General features: G+C 41.2%; 1 protein-coding gene across 2 annotated transcripts in view; it reads right to left on the reverse strand.

The window, feature by feature from the left end:
• The window catches only part of fras1 (Fraser extracellular matrix complex subunit 1), a 228,953-nt gene that overhangs the window by 112,658 nt on the left and 99,470 nt on the right, over positions 1 to 16,825 (reverse strand). For both annotated transcript variants that reach the window (XM_070964455.1, XM_070964454.1), the window contains exons 12-14: positions 15,893 to 16,036; positions 12,223 to 12,369; positions 579 to 722 (exon numbers count right to left, since the gene is read on the reverse strand). In XM_070964455.1, the coding sequence (XP_070820556.1) occupies positions 579 to 722; positions 12,223 to 12,369; positions 15,893 to 16,036 (435 nt within the window). The remainder of the gene's footprint in view (positions 1 to 578; positions 723 to 12,222; positions 12,370 to 15,892; positions 16,037 to 16,825) is intronic.

The raw sequence follows: 16,825 nt of genomic DNA on the forward strand, positions 1-16,825 counted from the left end.
TTCTTCTTTTAAGTTTTTTCTTTTTCTTCTATAATTTGAAGATTCTCAGGTAAACAAAAGTAAAAAACTTGTGCCATTTTGCATTTGACAATCACACTTGGTAACATCTATTATAGAAGAATCAGAGAATCCAATTACTGAACCAACAGCAGCAGAAAATAGACCAGAATGCAATGCAGAAACAATACAGGTTTTGTTTTCCATGCAGCTGAACGTAATATCCAATTTTCTGGGATTTCTGGAAACACAGAAAATTGAAATAGTTAACTTAGTTTCAAGGTAAAAGTAAATATTTATCCTTTAACCAAGGTGATTTTGTCTTAATTTAACATGTTAACCACACTTTAGATTTACATGAGTGTGTGTTGGCTCTACATTAAGTGATCTTTAATCCCTTAATGTCCTTCGCATTTGATCCTGAGCTGAGATCGACTCGACGATCAGCTCCAGTTATGGAGCCGGTGGGAGTACTCATCACCTTCCTAAAATCTTAATATCAAAAAAGAAAACCTGCTACATCCATCACAGCATCAAAGACACAGCCGCTGTTCTCCCAGTCAACTGCATGCCAGCTTTACCGTAGCAGACGCCTTGTTGACTGTAGAAACCAGCATCACAGTCAGGAACACATTGCCCGTCTTTGAGCAAGGCGGCCGGGTCCGAACATGACACACACTCCTGCTGGCCCGGCCCACGGCACTCTGAGCAGGACCCGTGACAGCCTGGTGGAAAGAACAGGAAAGCATTTATTCTAGTGATCTATTTACTGGATATTGACAGTGTAAGACGGTCCTAGCATGTCTAAGTCTGCTTACTACACATCGTGTGTGTGTGTGTGTGAGAGAGAGAGAGAGAGAGAGAGAGAGAGAGAGAGAGAGAGAGAGAGAGAGAGAGAGAGAGAGAGAGAGAGAGAGAGAGCAAGAAAGACAGGGCCAGAAACAAACCAGGAACAGACACGAACAGACACACACACACACACACACACACACACACACACACACACACACACACACACACACACACACACTCAAATTAATCTGGTTATGTCCTTAATGAAATGTGGGTGAGGCTTAAGTGTATTTCCATGTGTCTTTCTGTCTTAATACAGCTGCACTGCACACACATCTGTGCACGTGTGTGTGTGTGTGTGTGAAGAAATAGAAACTTCAAAAACCTATTTCAACACCAACTGGTATGATTGCACATGATTTCCCAGCAGCCCACATACTGAAGCCAGATGCCACAGCAAGTGCGCAAAAAGAGAGACAAAAACAAACTAAAAGGAAAACACAGGAGTGTTGGGAAAGTTCTGGCTCTGATGCAGCTAACTTTGGCACTGATAACACTGTTTACTCCACAACTCACCAGATTTCTGTTGCCCATTCACAAGCTGGTGCTGCTTCGTTCCAAAAATGACGTATGCATTGAGGAACCCTTTCAGAGTGCCAACACTCAAAGGGTTCCTTGGGGGTCGCCTTTGCAAAGAGTTCATGCTTCTTAAAAAATTTATATGAAACACTTTCTGATCTTTTTTCACATGATCCTAGAAGAGTTTATGGGTCCATCAGATGTTCATGTTCCTTACTTAAAGAAGCCTGAACTGTTAGAGGTTCATGAGTCCTCCCTTAACAAGTTCTGACTCATCTGTGGTTTCCCCTGTGCCTACAGCCTTGAAACCCTTTTGCTTTGAAGGTTCTGAATGGGAAGACACATTGTATAACCCCCTACGTCAAGTTTCAGATGGTTAGAAGAAGTTAGGTGACTTGCTTGCTATTTGCAAACAGATTTCAACTCACACTACAATCAAATAACTGAGGGCTTTCTCTGACCTTTCTCTGAGATCCACATCTTGAAGCTCGCTGTGTGTTAGACACACGTGGAAATACAGTCAAATTTCACAGCCCTATAAGGAAGGATTCTTAGAGGAACCTGCCGTGTGGCAAACTGCACTGTTTGTGGATCAAAGGGATTCCTTGAAGCTCTCTTACCTTTTCAGTGCACTTTAAACTGACAACCCCAAGAACAAGCGCTTGTCGTGAAGCATAACAGTTTTGTGAACAGCGCATTGGATTTGCTTTCATTTCTGACTCCTGTCTTGAATTTGCATCTTAGTTTCAGATTTAAAGCGTTTACATGCATGAGATCTTTGGAAAAATCCAAGGCAGCCCTTTGATTGGCAGTTGGAAAACATTTGCAAACAGCACCTCTGGCTACTTTTTGTTTGTAGTATCCAAACAAATTCTGCAAAGAATTAGCAATCGTTCTGTTTGAAAATTCTCCAGTTCTTGAGGGCTTCTTCAAAACTCCATCTTAGGATTTCGTAAAAGTTTTTGTGGATCTCCCGAGGCCGCATGACACCTTCAGTTGAGTCTGGTTGTACTGAAATGTGGAATTCAATAATAGCACCTTTTCCTCAAGGCCAACAAAGTCATTTTATCCAGTGAAAACCGTCGACGTGCCTAATGGTTCCCTCTGAATCTCTGCAGGTCTTTAGGTTCAGGAGTGTGAAATATTCTGCTGAAGATCAGATAGACGCTCCACAACTCCATCCATCATCTTCTGTAAATACAGACTGATTGTAAAGTTGTAAGGAGTAGAAAGCTGGACAGAGATATGCAGGTGAAACTGGGTAGAGCCAACTCAAACAAAGGTTAAGAAGTGAATAGAGACCAAAAAAAGAGGTGACTGAGAAAAGTTGAGGAATTAAAGTGAGGAGAATTCAGAAAGCATAAGAACTGAGCAAAACACATCAAGGTGAGGGTACATTCACCTGGGGAGAGTATGATTACTTTAATCAGTGCCATATAAGAAACGCTGATGAAAATCTCACTCAATTAATGAAAGTCGGCAGAAATTAACCAAATATGTTCTTGCAAAAGTTGTTGGAAAGCAGCATGAGATCAACGTAATGATCTCTCCTGCTTCTCTGTACAGACTCTCCTCAGGTAACATTCCCTCACTCTCTCTTTATCATCTTCAATACACATATTATCTACCAGGAACACAACCAGGTTTTTCCGTTTAATCCAACGCACACAAACCCCATTTCCGCAAGCATTTTACTTCCAACAGGGCGATTAACGCACATTTCATAAGCATCTTATATTTCCCCTGTCATTTAGCTATTTTTGTTCTCCTCCACGCTGAGCTTTGGTGCAATTCACCTGACTGTCATTCGATATTTCAGCTCTGATAAGCAGGCCATGTACTCAGTCCTGTCAGTTCAGCGGGATACCTCAAAAACTGACACATTTCAGTGAAATTTGGTGTAAAGTGAGGCCATGTGGCAGGACGAACTGATCATTTTTGGTGTGAGAAGAACAAAGTAATTCCATGAGAAATGGAATTCACAAAGCTCGCACTGCCATTCACAGAAAATACAAGCTTTTTACAGATTCAGAATAATTTCAGACTATGAATTTTCAAACTACTTTTTCTTGTCTCTCAAATTTGATCCAATCGTCACCGAATTTGGGACATAACTCTTTTGAAAGTGACCAAAAAGAGTTTCCTATTTGAGATGATTTAAACTGTTGGGTGTGCAAATGTAGCAAACTGAGGTAATACATGGGCAGAGCTGCAAGTCACCGATGGTATTTCATCTATAGGTGCTCCCTGCTCATACGTGCAGACTCACAGCAGCAGGCTCTTCTTGCTCCTCACAAGTCTGCTGGTTCTGTTTAGTATTAAGGACATAATTTACAAACTCAGCTCTGACTGAAGACCTATTTTCTCCCATTGCCACTGTGCTGGCATGCCTAACAAAGCGGTCCATTTGTGGAGCAATGTGTTTCCACGCATTGTTTACAAGTCCAGGTAGCTCATTAAAGTTCTATCACATTGAATGGGGAAGTTGTTTACTGCAATGATCTGCCACCCATTCACACATACGACGCAAACACTAGACGTGTAACAGGCTGCCGTTCATTGTGACAGGAACTCCACAATAGCATCCTGGCCGTTCCTTCCTGCAATTCAAGACTCAAAAGTAACTGAGAAAGGTTCAGCTTCATGCAACCATCATCTGATGTACAGGAGCAACAATGCAGAGATAACAAATACGCTTGTTTTGATTCCCTTAGGAAAAAGAGGATTTTTGGATCCTCCAAAAATCGTGGCCACTATCGTAATCAGCCTCATTGCGGATTGTATTTTCATGCAAATTAAAATCCTGTTACGGGTTAAAAATTTGTAAACACTTGCATTTATTAAAATAACCAATTTAGAGAATTGTGCAGCCTAGGAAGAGATATGTGCTCTCTTACCTTCTTAGCCAGACAGTTTAATTTGGGTTTTGTTTATCTCATCCATACAGATTGTGTTACTTTCCTCCTTTTTATTTTGTGGCATTTTCTCAGTTTAGAAAAGTTTAGACTCAGCACATATCCACTCCTCCCCACTTCCATCCCTGCTATGTATTCAACTTCAGTAAAGAGCTACATACAAGGTAACTAAAAGACTGTATGGAAAAATGGAGATTTGGATTAAATCTTGGATTAATCCCAAGTATGTTCACTCTGAATGTTCCAAGTACGTTTACTCTGCATATGCTGTATTTTGCATGGGTGATACAGTCAATACAGTGTTCATTACTGTTGCATTGTGTTTATGCCACATCGTTTAGTATGTATGTAAATCAGTTCTTTTCTCACTGTACTTTCCAGCACCTTGCACTGTGTTTCTTTGTTGGTGTCTCATTCCCTTTCAACTTCCCTTTCTTTTTCCTCTCTCTTCACATTTAGGTTAAAAAATTACAACCAACCAAAACTTCGGGGGTGTTCACAGTTTTCACTGTGAGTGGATAAATCAGTCTTTTCAATTAGCATGGGATTTAAATGGCAGACAGCGGCTGATTTAAAGGACCACACTGAGGGTTTTGAATGTACAGATTTTCTATCTACCCAACAGCCACAGGTTTTGGCTCGTGTCAACATTATATGAAAATCAACCTTGAGAGACTTAAGATCATTAATCTCTTACAGTGAATACATTTTTCTTTATTTGTGGTGATATTCATTTCTGGTGAGAAATATCTTTGAAAATTTGAGTCAGTAGCTGAAAGGCATTGCACCCCTGAGTGAATCAGACCTTGAAGGCAAAGAATAAGCAAACACGGACACTGAGAAAATAATTATGAATCTGTATTTTCTTGGATTTTAGATGTAGCAGCTTGGCAGGTGTTCAACTCTAAAATGTCTGCATTTCCCTAAAGAACTCAAAACCATCAAAAGTTTCCAGAAAAGCTGTGTGTAACTTCAAAACTTCAAAATTAAAGGCAAGCTCAGCAAATGTTGCTGTGATTGACGACCTCCTGTATCTCAGGCAGGTTTCAAGTGTCTGCAAGTTCATTTTCATATTGTGCTGACATGCATGCAAACTAGCTGCTGCCTGGAAGGCAAGAAATCAAGCTAAAATTTTAGATTAAGTTCTGAAATATGGGTGACAGTAAAGTATAAATGAATTGTAGTTAGAAGGCTGAAACATACAAAACCAAAACTGTTTAAGTTGCAATTAGTCAGCCGCAAAGGATTAATGATGCTGAATGACAAACTCCACCAAATCATAGAACATCCCAGTCTTACAGAAGAGTGAAGTTTCTTGTTCAGCTCTGTGTGAAAAGGGTTAAAGTTGCCAGTGAATGTTGGAACCTATCTTGCAATGTGACAGCTACACTGACAGGTGAAATAGTTACCTACACACTTCTTGTTTTTTATACTCCCCAGCTCGTCCTATTTTCTTGCCATCATCTCTCTGTCTATCTCCTTTCTCTTCCTCACTTTCTGAAGTTATGCACCTCTTTCGCTCTCTCATCCCATGATGCTCTCTCTTCTCTGTCCCGGGCTTTTTCTCGCCTCAGCCCTGTGGTCTCTCTCTCGAGTTTCATATTGGATTTCTTGTCATCTCTCTTTCTCTCTGTGTGAGTGTCTCTGTTTCTTTGTCTCAAGCCTTCTTTTTTTCATCTGTTCACACCCTTGTTTAATTTTAATGTCTGTCTTTCTTGCTGTCCTCTTCGTCTCAGTGTGCTGAAGATCAAGAAAGGGTCCAGAGCTACCTTCTCTCAAATGAGATGGCATGTTGTCCTGCAGAAAATTGCTGACTACAGACTCAATAAAATCCCAAAGTGCAGTAATTTGTTTGGCATTTATCATTAATTTACTCCTCATTGAAGTGCTGCAGCAAAATTCAAACATCTTTTGATCAAATAATAAGCAACTCTCCCTTCCAGCAAGAGATATGCTGCAAAGTTTGAAACTATTCTTTTTACAGATGAAGCGGAGACAAAACAGGCATCCACAAACATTTATATGATTGGGTCACCCCACACACACACACACACACACACACAAACATACAGCACACTCACACTCCCCATCCAAAAATGGTTATGGCCAACAAGGGGATTACACGTCATTTACCTTGCCCCTTGCAGGAAAGCAATTTATTTTTCTGTGCAGCCTGAAGCGCTAAGTTATCAGCAAATGTAATCCTAGCAGGCCAGTTGCCAAAAACCTCCTCTAAAGCCTTCGCTGCATAAACCAGGGGAGGTTGAGACGAACGCACAGTCACACAGTGCAGCGGATAATCTTCACTCTCTGTCCTCCTGGAACAGGCGGGAACACACGATTACTGTGCCGCTGCGGTTCACAGCCCCCCACACCTCCAGTCATAAAATGAGATGGGATGAGAGATTCAGCAATTAAACTAAGCACAGAGAAAGCAGCTTTGTGAAGAGGAAAGGAGTAAAAAAAAAAAAAAAAAAGAAACGGGAGCTTTTTATGAAATACCAATTATTTGAATGGAATCGGACACGGAATCAGGTTTGCCTGTGAATCTCTTTCTGTTATTCTGATACCTGGTCAGTAAGATCAATGAACCTATATATATGCTTTTATTTGAGTAGCTGAAATCCAAAGTCCGCACAGAGACATGGCTTTAATGACAATACGGACAATATAGTTAGCACAATGTTCCTTTCAACTTCTAAAGAGCACAAAGAAAGAACAAATTGGATTCTCCAAATGTTTCTCCTTGGTGAAGCTGAACTGAGGAATCAGCTCTGCAAACATGTGACAGACAATTCCGATCGTCAACAATGGCTCTATGAGTAGGTCCACACTGAGGTCAAATTCGAGACCATCGGGGTGTCAAGGTGTTTCTGGAGCCAGTGGAATTGTGCTGTTGTCGTGGTTGCCTCGGCTCCTGACTCACCACATTCACAGTGAAACTGTATATCAAAATTCAGGTAATAGAGAAAAAGAATTGAATGATACAGTCAAGGTCGTATTGAATCTCGTCTGGCTTTCATGAAAGCTCACCTGGCCTTCAAAAAAAGTCTTCTGACACTCACAACTATGAAAATCATACATAACAAACAGCTATCAATGCCAAAAGGTTTTCTAGTTCAGAGAAAAATAGAACAGCTCTCTCAAGAGCTTTTCTTGTTTTCAGGTGATGTGTGAGAGTTCATGATAGAAGGGCAGGGAAGTCATTATGAATAAAACTGTTGGTAGATTATGCATCAAAGACCAACAGCAGCATGTATTTTCAGAGATGTACTGATTAAAAATACTGTTCTTAAGAGAAGGTTGCTTTCATATAATCTCACAGAACATAAAAGACTTTATGAATGAAATAAACTGACATTTTAAAGATGTTTGTCAGCATTAAAAGCTCGACATGAGGCTGATTCTCACTAATAACTCCTTAACATCTCTTAATCTTAATAATAAGACAACTTTAATCTCTCATAAGTTGCAAAGTAACTCCCCCACTGGAGTCTGTCGATCGCTACCCTCAGTGGCTTCTGTTGAGCTGTACATGAACATGTTTTCACAGTCAAAGTTTGGTCATTATGAAGCCATCACATGTCCAAAAAAATGGACAAAGATTCTGTGTCTACACAGCTTGTGTTTGGGCACAGTACTGAGTGTAGGTCACGCTCAGAGCCTAAAACAAAAGCACTGTAGAGTAAAATAGACTTCAGGTGTAAAAATACACTTGAAAGTTGCTTTTATGTCCTGCTACGGTATCAATTTGAGGCATGTCAGACGGTGTGATGAATGCCAGGTGAATCAAGTGCTACAAACAGAGAAAAAAGGCATGCAGGGACATGTCATCATCTGTGCTGCATTCATCTGCACTACAAAGACGTTTTGGACACAGCACTGGCCTTCTATGTGCCCGTACCAAAAAAACCTCCAAAGAGGAGGAGGAGCAGACTGTGAAGCAGTAAAGCCATGAACAAGAGATAAGCAGAAAATACAAATTCTGCAAAGTGAGGTTGTGGTAAATGTGTCTTTATCAGACACACTGGATCGTAGCAGCGGTCAAACTGTGAGAATTTGGTCCTAAATTTCACTCAAACCCATTAGATTCTTTTAAGAATGAAAGCAGTCTTTGAATCTGACAGTATCATCAGCAGGAACTTTAACCTACAGTATATATCTTGATGCCTAAACGTAACTTATAGAGGTGATAGATCAGAAAACACACTCATGGTTATGGGTTATATTTAAAGGATGCTGATGGAATGAGGACTGCACAAGTTGAAGTTTAATATGTGCTTCTGTAGAGGTACTGCATGTTTCCATAATTTCTGTCTCCCAAAGGACTTGTAATAATTACCTGCTCCCGTCTTTATTACATGGTTTTGCTTTACCTGATGAAGAGCCCATGTGGGTTCAAAATGATATAACAAAGAAGACATTTTACAGAGAAATGGGTTAAAGAGGACAGAAAAAAAGAGAGGGGAAAGAAAAGAGAACATCTTCTGCACAATGCCCACCGTAATTATTAACAAGCCGACTTTGAATACATGCACAAGCAGACGCAGTAAAGCTTTCAGCTTTGAGCCAGAAGCATTAACAAACACCCCACGGAGGCCTGCGGGGACGCTCTGGGCTCTGGGTGGTCCTGGTCCTCTGCCAAGAAATGCTACAAAACAGCGTTAATGTCTCCAGCACCTTCTAGACACCTCACTCACTCATTAATGCTGTCAGCACTCATCTCCTCTGCCTCTCGTCTGTCTCTTCCCTCACTTCTTCCTCCCTTCTTTTTTCCCCATAAACAAACCTTGGAATAGGAGTTCACTCAGGCTAAATCCACCCTAATAGCCTTGGCCTAAGCACCTACTGATTTACAGTTGCAGTGATTGTGAGCTCCACTTTCCACTGCTGTTCTTTTTCCCCGTCCCCAGGAGAAACTACTTGGGAAAAACCAAGGGGATACGCTCTCATTAAAGCTAGTTCGAGGTCAAAAGATATGGTCTGCTGACTAGTTGGCTGAGACACAATGGGTTTGTGTTGTGAATTTGGCTCAACAGAAGAAAGTACTTTCTGCAGTACTAAACCTGGATATGTGCAGGATGAATGCATGACAGGAGACTTTCTCCACAGCAGCTGCCACTGTTTTAATTTGCTTTTACTGTGCCACATTTGAGAATAAAATATCTGCAGTATTCATGCAAGGTAGATGCTGGATTAATGCATGAGAGGGGAACTCTACGATGGATGCTGCTGGTGTACTTACAAGGCACCAAAGCAGGGCAGACGCAGAAAAAATGTATGAAGTGAGATTTTCTCTGAGGGTTTGTACAGAGACTGTATACAGTACATGCAGCTGGATGGATGGAGGCAGGGTAAAACAAAGCTGGCTTTCTACAAAGGCTGCTGCTGTGTATCCTATTTGAGGCCATCCAAGGAGCCTGTGTACTGGGAGGTCTGGAATTCCAATCCTCCTGACAATATTCATTAAGGTGTGAAATTGAGCTGCAGAACTGGACTGTAATCACATTGTGGATACTCACCCACTCGAACTCGCACTTTCTATTCCTACCCATCATCCCCAGGAGTCACAGCAGGTCCTCCCCACTCGATGGAGGCACATTAGCATGCCCACAGGGATTTAGCTCGCTGAGGCACGGGTTTATTTATTGGTCCAGTCTTTAGAGCGCTGGGATACTGGTTGATTAACAGATTGGTTGAGTAACAGTAAAAGACGCTGCTCATTGTGCATGTATCCCATTAGTACTGTACAGTGGGATCTAGTCTCCCTTCCTGCTTTCATTCACCGTTGAGACTGCAGAGCCTCTTGGTAGGTTAGAAAACAAGCCTTTGTAGGCCACAGTTTCTAACTTGTGTCTTTGTCAAGTTTACTCCTCCTGTGGTTTGATCTTTAAAACATCAAACAACAAGAAATGTGACCTTAATGAACATAGATAGCACTTAAAGTTACTTACATCACATCTAAAACTACTTCACAGTTACATTTGCGGTAGTTCACCACCAGAACAAGCAGACTAAGACTCCGTGTAGGGTCTCCAAGCGGAAGACAATCAACGCAGCATCTGGGAGGTCTCACAAGCTCACAACCAAAAAACTACTGGCAGACTTTCATTTGTCCAATCTTAACTAGTCTGACAACTTCTGTGATGTGTTTTGAGATGTTTGACCGAAGTGTGTAGAAAGCAACATGTCTCCTCTGATACACATGATGTCACCGTTCACTTCTTTCATCTCAGAGTGAGAAGATTCTTCAGGAGGCCATGACTCACTGACCAACCAGTAATACTGCACTGACAACAATGTGATCCCTCAAATACAGCCAATTGTTTTCTATGGCAGAAGCATGGAGCCCAGTTCATCCAGCCAGATGGTAGGTGAATGTTTTACTACTACATCATTTGTGCAACAACTGTTTTTTTCTTCACTTGTTTGTTTTATAATTTCTAAAATGTGCTAATATAATTAATAAGTTGTGCATCAAACATGGCTTGAAATGAACTGCTGCCACACAGACTCAAGACACCCTAAATAAATAAGAAATGGATTTGACAATATAGCTGTTTGTTGTTTAAAAGGAATTATTTCCTAGCAGAGACTCTCTGTTATTTCCTGTGGGTGTCAATGATTGACAGGAGGCAGAGTAGCATAAAGCAGCAGCACTGATATTAAAATATACTCAGCTTCAGTTGAATGGAATAACAATACAAATATAAAACTTTAAAAAAGCATAATTACGACTCAAGTCAATGTAATTCTTCATTCCAAATACATTTTCAAGTGCTAATTGCATTTCATAATGTTCTTTTGAAAGACTTTATGGCCATATAATAAGCTGGGTAACAGAAAGGAGAAGGACAAATACTGGCAGAAATGTAAAAAAAACTAAACTTATTCTTAACAAAAACCTGAAGCACCCTCTGTAACTGCAACAAATGTACCCAACTTTTCCAAACAATTCTGCCGGGGTGCAGCAACAGCTCAGTAAACATGAGTAAAAAGCAAGAATTCAACAATCTGTACAAGACGTGAGCACATTTGGTCGCTCTTGTCACCCAAGCACGACTTTCTTTGACTTGTTCCTCGGACTGAGAGAAAAAAGCCACAGTAGTGAAGCAATAACACTTAGACCCCAGAGAGAACTCTCTCCTTTGTCACATTGTAAAATATTCAGTCGGAGCATCCACTCAAAGTTATCCTGAACCAATCCAGGAGGCAAAACACAGAGCTTATCACGGCCACTCAAAACCCAGTGAAGCACCAGCTGTGGAGTCCCACCGTTAAACTGCCTGTTTGCTGAACTGTGGATGCACTTTCTGCCCTACTGCCCAGAGGTTGATCTGAAACCAGTGGACTGAAAGACATTAGGATTCTGCTTTTGCTTAAAGAAATGTCAGAAGCTGATTCTTTGCAAATCCTTTGCAAAGTATGGGATTAGTTGACAGAGGTAGAGAGAATAACATAACATTTGGAGGCAGAAAGCATAGGGGGAAAAAAGAAAGGACAAGGAGAGGATGGTAGGAAAGATAAAAGACATCAGAAGAATCCATCCGTCTTTATACACAGCTTGGTGCCATGACAGAGGTCTTTGGCTAGTTGACTCCCTGTAATTTACCAACACTTCAAAAAGAAGCATAATGCATCGTCATATATTTTTACAAAATATCACTCCATAAATATGCAAGAAAGAAAGAAAGAAATACTTGTAGAATATATAAAAAGTGGCTAATTTTATAATTTGCAGTGACTGTTAATGATATTACAGAACATATAACATCAAGCATTTGACTACTAGCTACTGGCCTTCCTCTCCTGGAATTTCATCCTCCCAGTGCCACCTTCTCATTTTCGTAGTGGCTGAATCTGAGTCAAAACACCATTTTGACCTCCACAATGGCATCCAGAGGGCACATTAAGTCACACGGCGTTCAGTGATACTCACGGCGACAATGTGTGTGGTCGTGCTGGTAGGAACCCTGAGGACAGGAAGCCAGGCACTGGCTGCTATCAGCACTCAGCAGGGGCAGCTGGGAGCCACAGGACTGGCAGTCCAACTTACTGGAACAGGTGGCACAGGATGACTGGCAGGCTGTGGAAGAGGACAGAGAGAGAGGAGAAGAGTCTGTCAGTCAAATATTCATTTTCTTCCCCACCCGAGCTTTCTTCACGGTTACAGGACCGCATGCCATAGTGGATGGACGTGCAGTTCATCAAACGTGAAAGCGGTCTCTAGTTGTGCTGGCTTGGGTGTTCTTAAGACTGTGGAGGGAAACTGGAGGTCCCAAGGTATATTTCAATGTTGCACACATTTTAAGTGAATATCCAAAATAAGGGGATTAACTGAATGTAAATCAACTAATTGCTATGCAAATATTCTCAACAGAGAATCACGAGATCGTGACTGAAGTGGCAGCAAATTTACCTCCTGGAACAAGAAAGACTTCTCTATGAAACTTCTCTGTGGCTGTGGCACATCACAGCAGGTCAGTGCTGCGTCTCCTCTGTCCACTCACACTGTCTGGGATTTTAGTCGTTTGCCCTTTCTATGGGTAGAACAACTTTTTAGGCTTCCAGGGTGGCACAGCACAAACTGCATCTTCCCTGCCGTAAATCAGTTTAGAAGGAGCAGACGAAGAATCTGCATCTTATCTTATTTGCACATTAAACATTTTTGCTACTTAAAATGGGATTATATCTGGTTTGTCTATATGTATGCAGCCCAAAGTGCTGTTAGCAACAAAACACAAATCAAGGTTTTATTGATTTAATCCTTTCACCACCCAAAAGTTACAGAGGTACCTGAAACCTGCAAAACTTTTGAAAAACTTAAAGGACTAATGTGGTACAGTAAAAGCATCGCTCTAAAATGCAGAACAGCCAAGAAAGTTGTGCAGATTAAATTTTGTTTAAGAAGAATTACCCGTTGAAATAAGGTATATATCGCAAAAAGAAATAAGGAAAGCATTGTTTCATCCAAATATTCTGATTAAACACAGCCTCATACTCTGAAACATCTTTCATTGTGGCAGCTAGGTTTGGTGCACTGTGATAGACTTCCAGACATCTCCACAAATATAATAATGAAACCACAGAATGAGAGAGAAAATGCCATGACAAGACATCACATGTTATTTAACGAGAAATCTCAAGATTACAGAATAGAAAGCAACAGAAACAAAATCGCCTTAAAACCTCTGAGCCACCCACTCAGAGGGAGAGATAAGGAGGAGGATGAGAGGAGAGGAAGTGGAGAGGTGAAGACAGGAAATATAGATCAGGATTGTGATCAAGATGAAAACAATAACGATGGAGGGAAGGGCGGAAAAAAGACTGGGAAAAAATTGATGGGCAGATCAACAGGCTCAAGGCAAAAGGAGAAAGATGTCGAGAACGATGAAAAGTCAGAGGCAAAAGGAGGACAAGGAAAAGCAGTGCGAGAGATAATCTCATCAACAATGTGAGGTCAGGCTTGCAGCTTCAAATGCACTTTGTAGAAAACATGTAGAAATCAGGCAGCATGCGATTGATGTTCTGGACTAATGGTGGCCTTATTGGTTTCTTTAACGAGCAGTCACACTCACACACAACTGATGAGTCCAATGCTCATAAATGTTGCAGAAAAATGACAAAAACGCACAAATCTGAAACCAGATATTCTCAGAAAAAAAAATCACAAAAATCAAATATGAAAGGAGTGAGCTGAGCTTTTGCAATTTGCACTCTACTAACTGGTCAAAAGGGATGTCCTTAAAGCAATGCAGGCTCTGGCAAAATCTTCTGATATCAACATCCTGTTTGTCAGGTTATGCAGAGTGAGAAAGCACTGTAAGCACCTGTAGATGAACATCAAGAACTCTGTTTTAATAACATAAGAGAGGAAAAAACGTCTTTCCAAAGTTTCTGTCATCTGGAGACCGTTCATCCCTTTGGATCGGTGCAGCTGCTCCTCTGGAAACGTAGCGTTCAGCTGTGCTACTGTTATGATGCTGTGACCGAGTCTTCATGCCAATTTACTTACATAGAGCAACTGGTAGAAATCTGAAGCCAGTTTTGGCCATTCCTCTGGGAGACTTCTTCAAACAGCACTACACCACATTCCCCATTCTTTATTTTTTGCTTCAAAGCCTCGAAATAAAAACAACATCTACACTTATAAGTAATGTGGGATAGAGGTTTAACAACCACTTGGTCGAGAAAGTGTGATCCAATGTAATCAGAGGTATAATTTTACCTATCTTTTAGGTATTTTTTAATATATTAATCACATGTCAATTTCATATTCTTTGTAATGGCACATTGAGTGCTGTTATTACTTTTTCTTACACTGTCCCTCTGATCACATCGTGTTGACTGCTGACTGTTAACCTCTCCTAATTTAAGTTGCCAGTTTATGTCGCATGTTCTATTATGCTGCTTTCTACCTGTGCCAGAAAACCCTGTTGAAAGATATCTTTAATCTCAGTGAAGCACCTTCCTGGTTGAATTAAGCTATTATAACACTTGCTGCATCTCGACACAGTCCACACATTCTATCCCGAGCAACCCTCTTCATATTTCTAAAGCACAAGTGTGGAAACGCTTTTAAAGATTCGGCCGCTAGCATTAGCAGCTAGGCTTCAAAGTTAATACTTTTATCTGTGCCTGATAGCTTTACGCTGTCGGGGCATTTGGTGTTAACAGCTTCATGAATAGCTGTTGGCAGTAAATGTCTGGCTCACAGGGAGAACAGGTCAATAGGATGGTCGGGATTCAACGCAGTAAAATGCTAAGAAGATTACGGCTGTCTTGGGTCAGCGCTCGGTCAAGGTGGTGTGGCTGCTTTCGAGTCGGGCAAACATGACCGTGAACGGGCACAAACACGCACGCATAAAAAGAGGATGAGGAGGAAAACATACACATGCATTCAATGCAGATAGAGGCACGCACACGTACACACAGGCAATCAAGATGGAGGCACTGTAGAAGCTTCAATGCATGCTTGCTGCGGCGCTGCACGTTGACTTCCAAATATTTCCTCTTAAATGTGGAGCCAAAGGTTTTGTCTCCTTTCAGCGGCTGATGTGCAAAGTTTAGCTGAAAGTTATGTTGTTCAATAAATAATTCTCTGCAAGGAGAGATGCAGCTTAAATTCAGAACATGTTTAAAAATTTCCGTTTCATATGAAAGCATATGAAATATGAAAATAAAGAAATCATATGAAAGGTTCTTATTTCTTTACAGCCATCAGAAAGTACAGGTCTGTTAACTGGTATTTAGTTGAGAGACACTGAACATGATTGCCAGACCACAACGAGCCTCTTCAGAGCTTCCACAGGGTCAGATAAAAATCAGCATCTAACAGAGATCTAAATTTACTGGGTGCTACCGGCAGTAGTGATTGTGGTTGTGTTACTTCTGCCTTCTGTTTATCATTGAAAGAAATACGATGGAAAGAGTGAGCCGCAGTGATTCTAGCAGCACGGGACTCTGAGAAGAAGGTGGACAAATCCCTGCACGAGTGCACGCTGCTGTCTTTGGAAAGTGTTGTCTGCAGTGTAAATGTCACATAATGGTGAGATAAAGGACAGTGTTGAGCCGCTACTTTGGTGTGTATATTTAAAAGACAGTCGTACCTGCACATACTCGTCCCTCGGCATAGTATCCAGCTGGACAGAGGGACAGACAGCGGCCATGGTGAAGGAAGGCCTTTGGGTCCCTGCAGCTCTCACATTCGTCAGGACTCCCCGAACACGACAGGCAGTCTGCATGGCACTGGACTGGAAAACACACATTTAATTCATTCAATTTAGAAATTGTTTGTAAAATTCAGTACAATATATGTGCATCTAAAGTAGAAATGTGGATGCTGGATGACGAAAAAGACGATACATACGCATGACAACATACAGAAAGATGCACACGGAAAGACACACGCACATGCATGCACATACATTCTGACAGTCAATTTCACGCTAATTTATTCTATGCATCTGGATAGACTCTGTTGGTGGATACAAGAGCACTTGAAGACTTGAAGTCACTCTCTCACTCACTCAATGACACACACAATTTGACATTTAATTTTATGCAAATTCTAAACTGATTTGGCTCTGTGCTGTGACTCTGTGAGGAGAGCCAGACAGATTTCACTTTGCAAAGCCACACACACACACACACACACACACACACACACACACACACACACACACACACACACACACACACACACACACACACATTTGAGAAGTTTTACATGTACAATGTTCCCTACTGGGAGTTTTTGAGTGCATCCACAGTCTTCTTACATTTTGTGATCAAGTGTAGTGAAGTGCTTTCCCTGCCCATACTGGTTCCCAGTTCCCAGTACCAACACTTTATGACCACAATTTTGTATCAACAACTTGTCCACCAACTGCACTAAAAGTCATTACTCGCTGAGTAAGCCAGTGTGTGCACAATACTCTCATTACTGACTGTGAATCACAGGTGACCGCGTCTAGAAAGCACCTTAATTCAGATTCCATTGTCACTGACTGGAGACAATTGCTGTTGACAGTAACCATTTC

This window comes from Chaetodon trifascialis, chromosome 6, assembly GCF_039877785.1.
Source record: "Chaetodon trifascialis isolate fChaTrf1 chromosome 6, fChaTrf1.hap1, whole genome shotgun sequence".
Lineage (NCBI taxonomy): Eukaryota > Metazoa > Chordata > Actinopteri > Chaetodontiformes > Chaetodontidae > Chaetodon > Chaetodon trifascialis.